Source organism: Balaenoptera ricei, chromosome 8 (assembly GCF_028023285.1).
Source record: "Balaenoptera ricei isolate mBalRic1 chromosome 8, mBalRic1.hap2, whole genome shotgun sequence".
Lineage (NCBI taxonomy): Eukaryota > Metazoa > Chordata > Mammalia > Artiodactyla > Balaenopteridae > Balaenoptera > Balaenoptera ricei.
Genome location: NC_082646.1, coordinates 43,174,680 through 43,189,453, shown reverse-complemented (window position 1 = coordinate 43,189,453; position 14,774 = coordinate 43,174,680). Strand labels below are relative to the sequence as shown.

The 14,774-nt window shown below is 35.9% G+C and overlaps 1 protein-coding gene across 3 annotated transcripts in view; it reads left to right on the top strand.

Moving 5' to 3' along the window:
* The window catches only part of DEUP1 (deuterosome assembly protein 1), a 105,663-nt gene that overhangs the window by 47,325 nt on the left and 43,564 nt on the right, over nt 1–14,774 (top strand). For all 3 annotated transcript variants that reach the window (XM_059929404.1, XM_059929406.1, XM_059929403.1), the window contains 3 exons: nt 1,972–2,211; nt 7,871–8,016; nt 11,209–11,314. In XM_059929404.1, coding sequence (XP_059785387.1) covers nt 1,972–2,211; nt 7,871–8,016; nt 11,209–11,314 — 492 coding nt within the window. The remainder of the gene's footprint in view (nt 1–1,971; nt 2,212–7,870; nt 8,017–11,208; nt 11,315–14,774) is intronic.

Below are 14,774 nucleotides of genomic sequence, written 5' to 3'. Positions count from 1 at the left end.
GGTTTACAGATAACTAATGACAAGTGAATGAAAAGGATACAAATCCTTCTAGAGGTCGAAGGAGTAAGAGAAAAATTTGGACTGAGATAGTCAGGAAACATCCTCCAGCAGGGGTGGGACTAGGCCTGGGCCTAGAAGAAGAATGGTTATATTTTGAGACAAGAGAGAATGTATTCCAGGTTGTGGAAATAACATGAGCAAAGTCACTGAGGCAAGAGAGCAAAAGGAAAATTCAGGGAATGGAAAGTGGGCCAATTGGCTGGAAGTCCATGCGGGAGGTGAAGGGGCAGTAGGGGGGAGGGAAGGCTGGCGAGTTGGATATTAGATTGTAATAAGCCTTAAAGGCTTACCTAAGGAATTTGGAATTTTTATTAAAGCTGGTAAGAAACATTTTTGTTTGATATATACTTATTTTTCATTCTTTCTTTAAGTTACTTGAATTATATGTTATACGTGTTCCCTGAATTCAACAATACAAAATAATGTGATGTAAAACTGATAACCTCATCCTCTACTCCATTCTTATCCATTTAATATAAACACTGTTAACAATTAGGTGTTTATCTTCACATACATTTTCTTTTGTTTCTACAAATATGTAAATACATGCTTGTGTGGAAATTGTATATTTTTCTTTTTTAAATTTTGCTTTTTTACTTAATAAGCCATGAATAGCCTTTTGAGTCACTACTTAATTAAAATATTTCAAAGTATATAGTGTATATATATCATATATACCATAATATATCGTAGATGTACCATAATTCTTTCAACCATTTCCTTATTAACGAACACTCAGGTTGTTTCCAGTTTTCTGCTATTACAGTAGTGTAACAAATACCCTTGTATGTACATCTTTAAATACAAATACTTTCCTTTTGTTAAATAAAAATCCTAGAAATGATCGCTGAGCCAAAGGGTATGTTCATTCAAATTTTTAATAAATATTAGTAGATTACTTTCTTTTTTTTTTTTAATTTTATTTATTTATTTATTTATGGCTGTGTTGGGTCTTTGTTTCTGTGCGAGGGCTTTCTCTAGTTGGCGAAAAGTGGGGGCCACTCTTCATCGCGGTGCGCGGGCCTCTCACTATCGCGGCCTCTCTTGTTGCGGAGCACAAGCTCCAGACGCGCAGGCTCAGCAATTGTGGCTCACGGGCCTAGTCGCTCCGCGGCATGTGGGATCTTCCCAGACCAGGGCTCGAACCCGTGTCCCCTGCATTGGCAGGCAGATTCTCAACCACTGTGCCATCAGGGAAGCCCAGCAGATTACTTTCTTAAAAATGATAGTAATTTATAATTCATGAACAGGCAACAAGACTACCCCTCCTCTCACCAGCATGGACTATCCGTCTTTTGATTTTTACTAACTTGATGGACTAATAGTAACTTGACTTCATTTGCTTTACGTTTCTCTGACTGCTTGTAAGGTTGAGCATCTCTTCTTGTGTTTCTCAGCCTTTTTCATTTCCTCTTCTGTGAATTGCCTGTGCATAAACTTTGCCCACTTTTCTTTTGTTTTGTTTGTCTTTTTCTTATTGATGTGTAGTTTTTGTACATCAGAAATTACCCTTGTTACACATGTTGACAACTTTTTTGTACAATCCAGATTTTTTGTTTTATTTTGTTTATTTTTTGTCATAGAGACATTTTCAACTATTATGTAATTGAATCCATGCTTTTTTTCATATCTTCTATATTTTCTTTTTTGCTGAATAAGAATTCCCTAGCAAAAGCCGTCTACTCTACTCTGCATCTTTGCTCTGAGGTTATACAGATATATTTTCTCTTTATGCCATCTGAAATTGAGGTTTTAGAATAAACACAAGACTGAATTATGGAGGACAAAACTTCATTATCTAATAATATATTTAAATATGTTTTTCCTGATTCTTTTCTATCATTCTTGAACTTTATGTAAGCTTAAATACGATATTCTTCACTTAACTGACACAATTTTCATATTTCTCAGAAACAGGCACAAAGTTACCAAACTCCACTAAATAGTAAAAAACAGGGCATAGAAGACAGCAGCTCTGAAATTCCTTGGATATGCGAACCAGATACCAGTTGTGAAACCAATGAAAGAGATCAGTTCATTATTGAAAAGTTAAAATCAGCTGTGAGTGAAATCGCGTTAAGCAGGAATAAGTTACAAGATGAAAATCAGAAGCTCTTACAAGAACTGAAAATGTACCAAAGACAATGCCAGGTAAGATTTATTTGTTTTTCAACTGATACAGCCCATGAGTTGTACAAATGATGACTCAACAGGTATATGGATTTGAAAGCTAATTTTTTATTACATATGTAAATTCAGCTCATATTTCCTCTTAATAAGTAATTCTTACTTGATGAGTAAATTCAGTAATCCCATGGGTACTTTTCCGCACTAGGTGCACTCGGGTTCTGCAGCAACGTAATAATAAATATTACCAGTGCAGTAGAAGAGTGGTCTCTCACAGACCTCTCTTCCTAAAAACCATGGCCCTTTAGCCACACCACACCCTCTGTCCCCAGTGTTCATTCTCTCTGATGCTGTGCCTCTTTGCCTCTCAGGAATCCTGGGCTGGAGACCCAGGAAATTATTAAGGGTTCGACAATCTAATCACCTCCCTGAGAGGCATGAGGGTCACTCCCTGTGGTTTATCACCATTAACGTTATCATCGTTAATTAATTTTTTTCTTAACTCAAAAATCATTTTTTGTCTCTCTCTTGGAACCACTAAGAAAGTTATGCAGCATTCATCAAAATTGATCATTTCCAATTTCTCGACTAAATATGTATTTCTTATTCATGTCTTTTCCAGTTACTTGAGACATTCTGTGGTTTTCTCTCCCATTCTAGGTCTTATCTCCCACCAGCAAACATTCAGCCTCTTTCTACTGATTCCTCTGTGTCAGTTGGCCCATTTCGTAGTCCCACTCCATTCCCTCCTCAGGCAGAGGTCACCTTTCCAGGTCACTGCCTGAGCAGACTTCCACTTCTCTAAGATACGCCACCTCAGGCTCTTCTTCCCAGGGTCATTTCTTAGTGTTGGGCCGACTTCTCCTTCCCTCCTTCTGCCACATTGTATGTGGGATTACGTGTGGGATTCATCCTTTCACTTCTTTCTCTGCCAGCATCTATCTTCTGTGTTCCCCTGTCCCCATGTTGGCAAGGGGACAGAGCACAGGCTCCCAGCTTCTCCTATCCTGTGGCATTTCTAAGAGAAGTACAGCTTCCCACCCCAGACTCCAGCTTTGTTTGGGGAGGGGGTGTTACTCCAGTACAAATGAGAAAGCAGATGTACACAAACCAAGCTAAACCACAAATGCTAAACACTGAAAAAGTCATACATCTTCTAGAAACAGAAAAGTTATTGATGATGTTTTCTCTGGATTCACTAGAATGTAAATGAGACGAGCCCCTCCTCTTCTGCTGTAGAGCTTGTCCAGGTGCTTTCTAGTGTTTAGCTCGCCGTCCCCCCACCAGTCCTGGTGGAGCTGGGTTTGCGTGACTGCTGGTTCTGACAGGCTCCCCTTCCTCCCAGGGGCTGCTTCCCCTTCATCCCCCTGGACAAGGGTCACTGGTCACACCTCTGGCCCTGATTTAAAGACGTCTTAAATTTACATTTTGCAGCTGTCTTTATACTGCTAGAGGCTGTCTTTATACTGCTAGAGGCTGCACCAGGATCACAAGGATTCACTTACAGAAAAAAAAAATCAAATTATTCTGGAGTATGTTTCATACACACACAAAAAAATATAGTTCTAATGAAAAGATTTTTGAGAAGTAATTTGCGTCAAAAACTTCAAGGTGTCTAAAAGCGAAGATTTCTACTTCCAGGAAAACACTAATTAATCTTGATGCATCTAGAAAAAAATGCTGAAAATGATGCTTTTTGTTTGGCCTTTTCCCTGTTTTATTTCCAAATTTTACTTACGTTTCATTCTTTTACTTTAGAATAAGTATCAATTATTTACTGCTTGATAGCTGATTTGAGGGTTCAAAATCACTGCTTCTCTCAAACCATTAAGCAAATTTCTAACTAAACAGATGGGCCTCAAACTTGTTTTACAAAATTTATATTTTACCAAATGGGAATAATTAGAAGTGAATAATCACTGTAACCAGTGCATGTATTTAGAAAGAAGTTTCTCTTCTCTTTTTGCAAAACTGTCATATGATGGTGTTCCACGTCTTGCACGTGAATTTAAAAAGACAACCATTTCAGTCTGAATTACTGTCACTTATTGTATATAAAATTCTCTTTAGTTTACAACACACTTTAATGCCAGCTGCATCTGAATTTTCACATGAATCACATCTTCTCACTTGTCTTTCCACAACCTTGAAATGTGTCAGCATAGCTATTAATTCCATTGCATATGTTTATTTACTGTGCTGCATTACTCACATTCTGAAAGTGTACAATATTTCCCATTGGCAGTTAATGACAGAAATAAATTGTTCTGCATTTTTTCTAATATCTATGCCAAAAAAAATAGACCTTTTTTGTTTGCTTGATAACGTGTCATTAAGGTACTAGAGCAGCACTGTCCAATAGAAATATAATGCAAACCACAAATGTAATTTAAACTTTTCTAGTAGCCACATTAAAAGAAGTAATACGAAATGGGTGAAATTAATACATAATAGTAATAAACTTTATTCAACACAACATATATCCAAAGAGTTATCATTTCAACATATAATCAATGTAAAAAATTATTAATGAGATATTTTACATTTCTTTCCATACTAAGTCTTCAAAATCTGGTGTGTGTTACACTTACACATCTCAATTTGGATGTTTAGTATTCACCGGAAGTTCCCGATCTGTATTAAGATTTCATAAAATTTACAGTTAAAAAAGTAGAGATTTACATACCCAAGTTGTTCCAAACAAACTTGAAAGTGTTCCAATAACTGAATCAAGTACCAAAGAATCATTTTCCTGAATATTTGCATCCACACTGACAAATAATTGACTTGACTTTTATACAAAAGCATGCTAATTTTAAATCACCTAATCTAAGTTAAATCACCAATTCTTGTGTCAACTCAGTATTATTAACATTGAATTCAAAGGGATATTACACAAGTCAAAAAACAACTCAATTTATCAATACTAACAAAGCTTCTTTTTTCGCACTTTATAGTCAATTTTACATAATGCTGTCAATTATAATTAAAAACTTTCACATATTCCTTCATGTTAGAAAAACCTGTCAAATCATTATTATTGTAAAAGTTTCAATTCTAACATAAATTCTTCTACCTGTGCAGCTAGATCACAAATAAGCTTTTTTTTCCCTTAATGATATCTCCAAATGTCACTCTTTTAGGTATTATTTTCTAATGACAGTACACAAATAGACTCCATTATTATCACATTTTACAGAATTCCATGGTGACACTACATTTCATTGTCCTGGAGTTAGAGCTCTTTTGTGCCCCCCCCCCACTTCCCCAAGTGAAGGCTGGCCCACTCTTCTACATGCAGGTTCATGTTAGATTGCTCCCTGGTAGTAAATCTGCAATGCAGGGAGCCCAGAGAGTGCCTTCCTCAACTGGGTAAAGTAATGGATGACCTTCACATCAAGTTAATTTGTCTTTCTATTTGCTAATCTATTGTTTCACATTTCTTTTGTTTATTTTGGAATTTTAACCTCATCTGAAAAATCCCCACTGTTTGAGACAAGGACTTTATCCAAACAAGTCTGTTAAATCACCTATTTGAATATATTTTCATTCTTATTTCCAAATCAGCCAGGAATTTCTGGGGCTAAAGTATTGCAGCTAAGTCCTTTACTGAACCCAGGTCTCTAGGTCTCCTGGAAAATAATATATTATATTTAAGACTTTGGTTAAAAAAAAAAGAAAGTTTATCTGGGAACCCATATGTCCTATACTGTCTACATGATTATAATTCTAAGCTGTGAATTTTTAGATAAGAATTAATGAATAAGAAAACATATGTCCACATAAAAGCTTATACCTGAATTTCATAGCAACATTATTCATAATAGCTTAAAAAAAGGAAATACCCAAACGTTCATCAATTGATGAATAAATAAAGTGGTATATCTATACAATTAAATATTATTAATAAAAAGGAATGAAGTACTGATACGTGCTACAACATGGATGAACCTTGGAAGCATTATGCCAAGAGAAAGAAACCAGTCACAAAAGGCCACATGTCGTATGACTCCATTTGTATGAATTGTGCAGAATAGGTAATTCCATAGAGACACAATATACAGTAGTGGTTGCCAGGGGTTGGAAGGAAGGGAAAATGAGGAGTGGTTGCTAATGAGTATGTGGTTTATTTTAGGAGTGATGAAAATGTTCTGGGATTAGATAGTGGTGATGCTTGCACAACTTTGTGAATATACTCAAATCCACCAAACTGTACACTTTAAGTGGGTGAATTTTATGGTATATGGATTATATTTGAATGAAACTATTATTGATATATAAAGATTATTGAACAAATGATTTTTTGAAAATATCAACAGTGGTTTTTTTACAGCCTTTATTAGCAGTGCCCTCAGCACAACACCCACCCCCCATCTTTACCAACAAGCTACAGGTCTGCTTTACTTATTTTGCATGAAACAATTATTTTTTGCGTCTTGAATGTTCTAACTGGACTAGTAGACAAAAGATCTGGATTTTTCCATTCCAGAATCTGCCACTTATGAGCTATGTAACTTTGGACCAAGTCTGGCCCTCAATTTCCTCATCTATAAAAATGGTGATGGATTTGATGACTTGGGTCATCAAATATGTTAATATTTATTTAATATTAATTATATTAATACATATTCATTTCTCTGTGTAATTGAGTGGAGGAGACCTGTTGATATGAAAGGACTCTTCCATTCCTCTCTCCCAGAGAACAGCCAAGTTCTACTGGAGAAAATCACTCAACAGGTCATGGGCACAAACCTCAAATGAGTATCAACACTGCCAGGAGTCCTACTGTGTTGCTCCAAACAACTAACTCTCCCATTCCCGTTGAAGGCCATCTCAAACCTTCTCCACTCTCAAAAATCCCTCCCCTACCCCCACCTCCACCTCTCCTTCCACTGACCTGACATTGCCTTTTTCCTTCACAAGGAAAATAGAAGCCAACAGGTAGCCCCTCTCCTAGCTCCCCATTTCCAGATGCATATACGTGTCTCCATTCCATCTTCCTTCCTTCTTTCCTACTGCAGGAGCAGAGGGGCTCTTTTGCTTTAGGCAATTCTTTCACTTGTGCTTTGGGACCCACCCCACCTATCTTCTCAGGAACCTGACACTGTTAGTATTACCCCTTCTCTCTCCCAACTGGATCCTTCCCAACAGCTTCTAAACTTGCTCAAGTCCCTGCTATTAGCCAAATAAAACACTGGGCTCACAGGATTGCTGGTATTTCTAGTTACCAGCTAAAGCAGGGCTACTATTGGGCAATAGTGGAACCATAAACCATGGTTTATAATTCACTTTGTTGGCCAGCTTTGAAATTAGATTTTTCTTGGCTATTATCTTATTTAAATTAGGAATTATTTGCATTAATTCAAATTTTATGCGTTGATATTTTATTCATACTTTTATGTTTCCCTCTTTCATACAGTATGGCCATATTTGGATGCTTCTTTGTCTTTTTCACTAGACTGTAAGCTCATGAGGACAGATCCTGTGTCTGTATCCTCAGTGCTGAGCATAGAGTAAGAGCTCAGTAAATATTTGTTGAATGAAATTCTATAAGACAGAGCCAGCAAAGGATTATATATTCATTTGAAATTAGGCTGCTTCATAGATGTGAAATATTTTTAAAAGTATTATACATCATGATATCCAAATGTGAGGATTGAAATTTTTTGATGTTTTTATTTAGGCCATGGAAGCAGGACTCTCAGAGGTGAAAAGTGAGTTACAATCACGTGATGATCTCTTGAGAATTATAGAAATGGAACGATTGCAGTTGCACAGAGAATTATTAAAACTAGGAGAGTGCCAAAGTGCTCCAGAAAATAAAAAAAGGTATATTTTTATATTCAGCAGCCTGAGAAAAACTATTCGAAACATCATGTTTGAATATCTTTAAGAGTTTTATATTTGAAACTAGAATTAAAAGTCAGTCTTGTATTAACATGCTGTTAATTATTAGGTAATATTAGATATTAAAAATAAAGCTAGTAATTATTTTATCTTCAAAATCAGTATCTTTACTCACCTAGAAAATTATATCATGTTCTGATATGTAGATATGTATGTGTCATAATGAAGTCAGAGACTTTCTTAGAACTTTATTCTTCAGAATATCGTAAAAACAATAGGATAGAGCTGGTATTTAATTATCAATGTTGATAAATAAGATTTATTCCATATTTTTCAAATGTTTTTATTTTGTTGGCCTTAAACCTGTTACTAACTTTTCACTCATAAATGTTGTATTTATTTTGGCCTCCACACTCACCACCGTGTCAGTTCCATTAAGGGTTTTGTTAGAACAGACATTTTTTTTCCTTTTTTAAAATCAGACAGATATTGTGTACTACATAACCACAAAGGAAATGGGAGTGCAGAGGATTATTAAATGTTTATGTTTGTGAATAGACAGTTTGACTGTTCTAACTATTCACTGATGTTCTAATTCTCATTAGAACTTGAATCCTTCTTACATCTGAAGGCTAATGCCAGACCAATGATAGGATTTTAGAAACTGAATAGCCAAATGGTAAGGGATATTTTATTGAAGGATAATTACATTGTTTTAAAGGCAATAGTTATTTCTTCAAAGTTGTGGGACCTGCTAGCATTTCTCTGAGGTCTACACTTAACAACAAATGGCAAATTAAGATCCATAAAAATGACCTACTGTGCATCTAACCAAGGATGGTAGAATGCCTGTTAGCCAGTTAGCATTATAGAGTGCTCAAATATATAAGCTATATGTCATCACCACTGATCATTAATAAATCCATTGGAAATATATTATGTGCAAGGCACTGTCCCAGTGTGGTGAGTTGGTGAGAAATGTCTTCACACAAGGAATGTACATGCCTAAAAACGTAAGAAATTTCCTACAAGAGCAAACCATTCAACCCATGTCTAGCTCTGGTTTGTGAAGAGCATTGTAGGTATTTTCTCTGGAGCTTTCTCACAATGCTGAATTCCAGACATTGCCAACTGTCCTTCAATACATGATTTAATCTAAAGTCTTGCAGTTATTCACATATTTGGCTAATACAACTCTTTTGGTATGCCTGCTTGCCATCTTCTATTTAAGTTGGTATATATTTTGGTCTCCAAACTACATCTTTCTAATTTGGAAGATATTCTTCAGTTCTAGTGTTCTGAGATTTGATGAAAAGATAGATATTTAACTTTTCACAGCTTCCATTGTATTTTAGACTTTGGGCAGAGTCTTCTCAGCCTTCATCTTTCCACTGAAAGCTTCTAATTCTTTGAGTTTGTTCTCATATGAACATGATTCTATCCTCTTTATTGTTTTGGGTTTTTTTTTTATTTAGACTCTGTTTTGTCTTTACAGCTGTATTAAGGTGAAGCAGCCAAGGCTACTGAGTGTAGACACACAATAGCTTTATAATAGTAGCATTATAATGTCTTCATTCATTTTCAGAACCTTTCTCCATAATGCTAAGATTTTGTTAGCTTTTTCTTTTCTTACTTATAGAAATATCTTGGGCTGATATGTTCTGAGAGTTATTAGAAATAATTTCTACATTCCCTTCTTACAAGATAAATGATAGTTCCTTTGTATCTTTATATTAGCATGATTATTGTTTTCTTCTTTGAACTTGTGCACATTAAAGCTTGATGTTTGTTCCATTCACTCACTGAAATTTATAAGATCATTATGAGGTTTTACCATTCAGTTCAACATTCCACTCCCTGAATTGCTTAGGAAGAATTAAAAAAATAGGAAATTTCATTTTTCACCTTTTAAAAATCATAGCAAATAAGAGAAATTTAAGATTGATCCTGAAATAATGTTTTAGGAGAATATTGGATAAAATACTCACAATATATTACTGAGTGGGAAACAAAAGGGGACTGAAAAATAATGTGTTCAGTACATTCTAATTGTACGGGGAACATGTATGTTTTTATACACATATGCACAGGCAAAAAAGACAATTAATATACACAAAAATGCTGACAACAGTTCTTCCTAGATGACAATTTATCGCAGTATATACTCTGATAAACTCTGTTTTCTACAGTTAACATGTATATTTGATAATCAGAAAAAAGCAATCCAGTCCAGACATATGCACCTCAGGGATATTACTCTTAATTTATACCTTTTAAAAGAGCCCTTTATTTTCCATCTTTACATTAGTTATTTCTCTATCATTACTCAGATTTTGTTGTGTTTGAATGTGTGGCTTAAGTTGTTGATTTGTGGAAATTTTTAAAAAGCTCTTTGGAAATCTAAAATTATGCTCACTTATAGGTGGGTACATTCCTCAAAACCCCAGACTCTACCAGGTTAGTCCAGCAATAGTGGAAAGAATGTTTCTTTTCTTGCCTGGTTATCTTTATTTTTCTGTTTTAATGGTTTTGTAATTTTACCAACCTCCCTGATGTGGAAGTGAACATTACCTGTTTCTAGTTCTCCAACCTTCCTATGGAAATGGTACTTTTTACACTAGTTTCTGCCTTTCCTCTCTAGTGTCCATATGCGGTTGCTATTCCATTTTATAAATTGAGCAGCCAAAAAATAGACATATTTGCACTCTCTCTGGGTAGACTGTCAGATTTAATCATTTTGGATCACTTTTACAGAGTAGTGGCTCCCCTCGGACATCTCCTGACATAGTTCCTTTCCACGATGTAGAAGCAGGTCAGGTGTATTTTCTTTTTTTAAACTGGCTCCCAAGCTATTTTATTATACCAAACAGTCTTTTCTTCTTATCCAAAAATCTTATCTACATATGCAAATCCAGTATTCAGCCAATTTTTAATGTATAATTGAAATTCCATATTAATAACTAGGTTTTATTTTTTTCACTAAGACTATTTGCACTCAGTTAAATATGCAAATACTTACGGGACCTGAATGTATTAGAACTTGCCATTTCTGTAACTAGAAATGTTTCCAACAGACTAATAATCTATCTCTGCCTCCTATGATGGCCTAAATTAACAACATAATCATAACAATTTATCAAGTTAAGCTTAATTCTTACTCATTATAATTTGTAGACTTGAATCATCTTATTCACCATCTATTAAAGAATCAGAAAAACAACGGAAAGAGCTGTTCGCAGTGACCCCAGATCAACCAAATCATGAAAAAGAATTGAACAAGGTATGGCAAATAATGAGCTTCATTCTTCCAGGCAGATCTGAAGTCTCTGAATACAAAGGGGGAAAAAAAATCTTCCCTCTCACTCCCTTCTTTTTCCTTCTGTGTTTTCTCCTAAGATAATAACCTACCAAGCTGCTAATTCTGACACTCTTCTGTGTGATGCTATAAGAAACACAAAGCTTAGGGCATCACTCTGCTGCTGGGAGACCGCCCAGGAAGCACAGAGGGCCTGTGGCTCCGTGCAAGGTAGCTGACCGCAAGAAGTGTGAGAGCAGAGGCCTGCGCTCAACCGCACACTAGGTGCATAAGCTTGGGGAAGTTGCCTATGCGAGCTGCTCATGGTCCTTATTTCTAGGATGGGGGTGAGATAATTAGCCCTACCTCATAAGGTTGTGATGAGGATTAAACAAGCTTACACAACTCTTGCCATGTGCCAGAAGCTGTTCTAAGGGCTTAACAAATGCTAATTCATGTATTCCTCACAACCATCTTATAAGGTAGGTACTAATACTATCCTCTTTTACATTTAAGGAAACTAAGGCACAGAGAAGGTCAGTAATTTCCACCAATATTATATAACTAGTAAGTGGCAGGGGCCAGATTTGAATCCAGGCAATCTGGCTCCAGAATTCATACTCTTCCTTTAAGTTAAAATCCATAAAATAATGCAAGTAAAGTGCTTAGAACAGGGCCTACCTAGCTCAGAGGAAGCACCTAATAGATGTTGGCTGCTATTGTTATTGGTTACACCCACATTTTGTCATTGAGCACCTAACATGTGCCAAGTACTCTGCCAGGAGCTAAGCAGCTACAAAAACTGTCTTCTCTTCTTCCTCTAGTAATATTCAGTAGTGGCTTTCCCATGAGTTTCTCACGGCTGCTACCCACTTCTCCGGTCTTTCAGGTTAAGGATTACACAGTATATTCAATGCTATATAGTCTAAACAATTGTTAAAAGTGGGAAAATCCTGGATGTGGCTTTGAATTATCATCCAGTGCCCAGCAAAGTGCCTGACACACAATGAGTGAAAATAAATATTTAGAGAACAAATTTATTAATATTAAGGCTGAAGTCTCCCATAATTGTATAGGGTCATAAATTCAGTTGTTTGTATAAATTAAACAAACATTTATTGAGTATCTAGTACGACTATTGCTATACTGCTTATTTCTGTAGGAAATATAATAATGTAAAAGACAAATCCCATCTTCTGAAGAATTGACCATCAGGCAGCTATTAAATGTAGAAAAGGTGTTATGAATTAATGATCATTTTCCTTATATTTTTCACATAATCCCATGAAACTGATTTTACTGATATTTTAAAATATAACTTTAAAAACTGTTCTTGACTGGAGTCCCCAGTGAATACATTATGATAAAAGGTTGATTAAATCCTCCTAAAATATAGTTACACCGTTCTTAACCTCATAGATTTAGGTAGAGTAATAAAACTTAGAAGGAATCTACTGATTTTGCACAGTTTTGATGTGGAGGGAGAGACTGCAAGACACAAATCTCTTTACAGACTCTGGGAGACCTCTAGATAATGCATTGCTGTGCAGAAAAGGTAACAAATGAATTGTGTATAAATAGATATAGTTTCTGGGAAGTGTTTGTAGAGAGCATTTTCATTCTCTTGTAATAAAACCAACAAGAGCCACCATGTATTATGAATCTTGCAAGTGTTTTATTTCTTTCTCTTTTTTCAATATAGAACGATTTTTAGTCACTTATTTTGTGATAAAATTGACATTTTTAATAAAAGCCAAAAGTCATTTAGAGCTAGGTAAATTAATCTCATTTAAAAAGAAATTTTGCAGTATAGCATGTTTTAATATCTAAATGTTGTGAAAATAATGAAAATAGTTTACTCCTTCTTCGTGATAATATATTCATTTTTTCCCACATTTTAAAAATACCATTTTAAGAGAACATGTTAAACTACACCATGGGGATGCAATCAGCAAAATCCAAATTGGGGCAAATGATAGAACAACCCCATTGTTCATCAAATAAATTGTAAGAGAAAAAATTGGAGAGAGGAGATGGGAGACGAAAGGAGATGTGTAATATTGTCCTGGGGTGAGGGTATTTGTACTTCAGTCTCCTAGTCTACTCTTCTGCTCTTAGGAGCTGGATAACTTAGACCCAGTCAGTTCCTTTCCCTGTGTCTTTTTTTCCATTTTTTTAATGATGGAGTTAGACCATGTGATATCTAAGGTTATGTCCAACTCTGAAATTCTAAAAATTTTAGTAAAAAGAATAGACTCAGATGAGAGATTGATGGTATAAAGCCTGAGGCTGGACCATGGTTGCCTTACTGACCTGAGTACTTTCCATGTTAGGTCATCCCACTCTGGCTTTTTTCCAATGTGGGAACCACGTTCTAGGGCTATGCTCACAGAGGTTACATAGCACAATGGGTAAGGACCTGGAATCAGACTGCCTGTCACCAAGAATGTGACTGTGAACAGTTATGTATCTTAATTTTCTGATCTGGAATATAGAGATTGTGGTGATTAAATAAGACGATGTATGCAGAGTACTCAGAACACACACACTCACACACACACACACACACACACACACATACACATATGCATGCACAAAGAGAGGCTTTAAAAAGATAGGAGCCAGTCTCAATGTGTGGACCATATTTAGATCTCAATTCAAACAAACAAACCTGAAAACCATTCATTACACTTCTGATACAATTTTAAATTTGATAGTGCCTGGATATTGTATGATATTGAGGAATTGTTGTTAATATTGTTAAGACATTATAATGGTATTCTGGTTATGTTAGAAAAGAGAGAGAGCACACCCCTATTCTTTTAGAGATATATCCTGAAATGTTTAAAGATGAAATGAAAAAAAGTTTTTGAAGTAAGTTCCGAGGGGTAAATTCATATAAATCTCTTTGTGAATGGCCCCTACTTAACTCTCCAGCCTTACTTCTCACAATGCGCCAAGTCCCAGCCACTCCAAACTCCTTTTGGTTCACTGAGTGTGCCTTCTCCCTCTGACCCCGCTCCTTCACTGTATTCGTTGCCTGGGAGCCCACCTCCATCTCTCTCTTCCATCTGGCTTCCATTCATCCTTCAGTATTCAGTGCGATGTCCCTTCCTCTGGGAATCCTATCCTGGCATCCCCAGGCTGGAGTAAGCACTACTCCACTACATACTGCTGATATCAGTTGCTACACTGTGTTCTAACTGTTTATTTTCCTGTTTCCCCCGATAGACTGTGATTTTTTTTTTTGAGACCGGTAATTACATACTTTATCTCTGAGCCTCAAGAATTAGAGAGAGTGAAAGATTTCTAGAAAGACGGGAGGAGGCTGGACTAAGACAGTGGTAGTAGGAATGGAAAGCAGAGGTGAGATTTAAGAGAGGTTGAAATAGAAGGGACAGAATTTGCTACCTGACTTGATTGGGGAGGATGAAGGAGGGGAGGC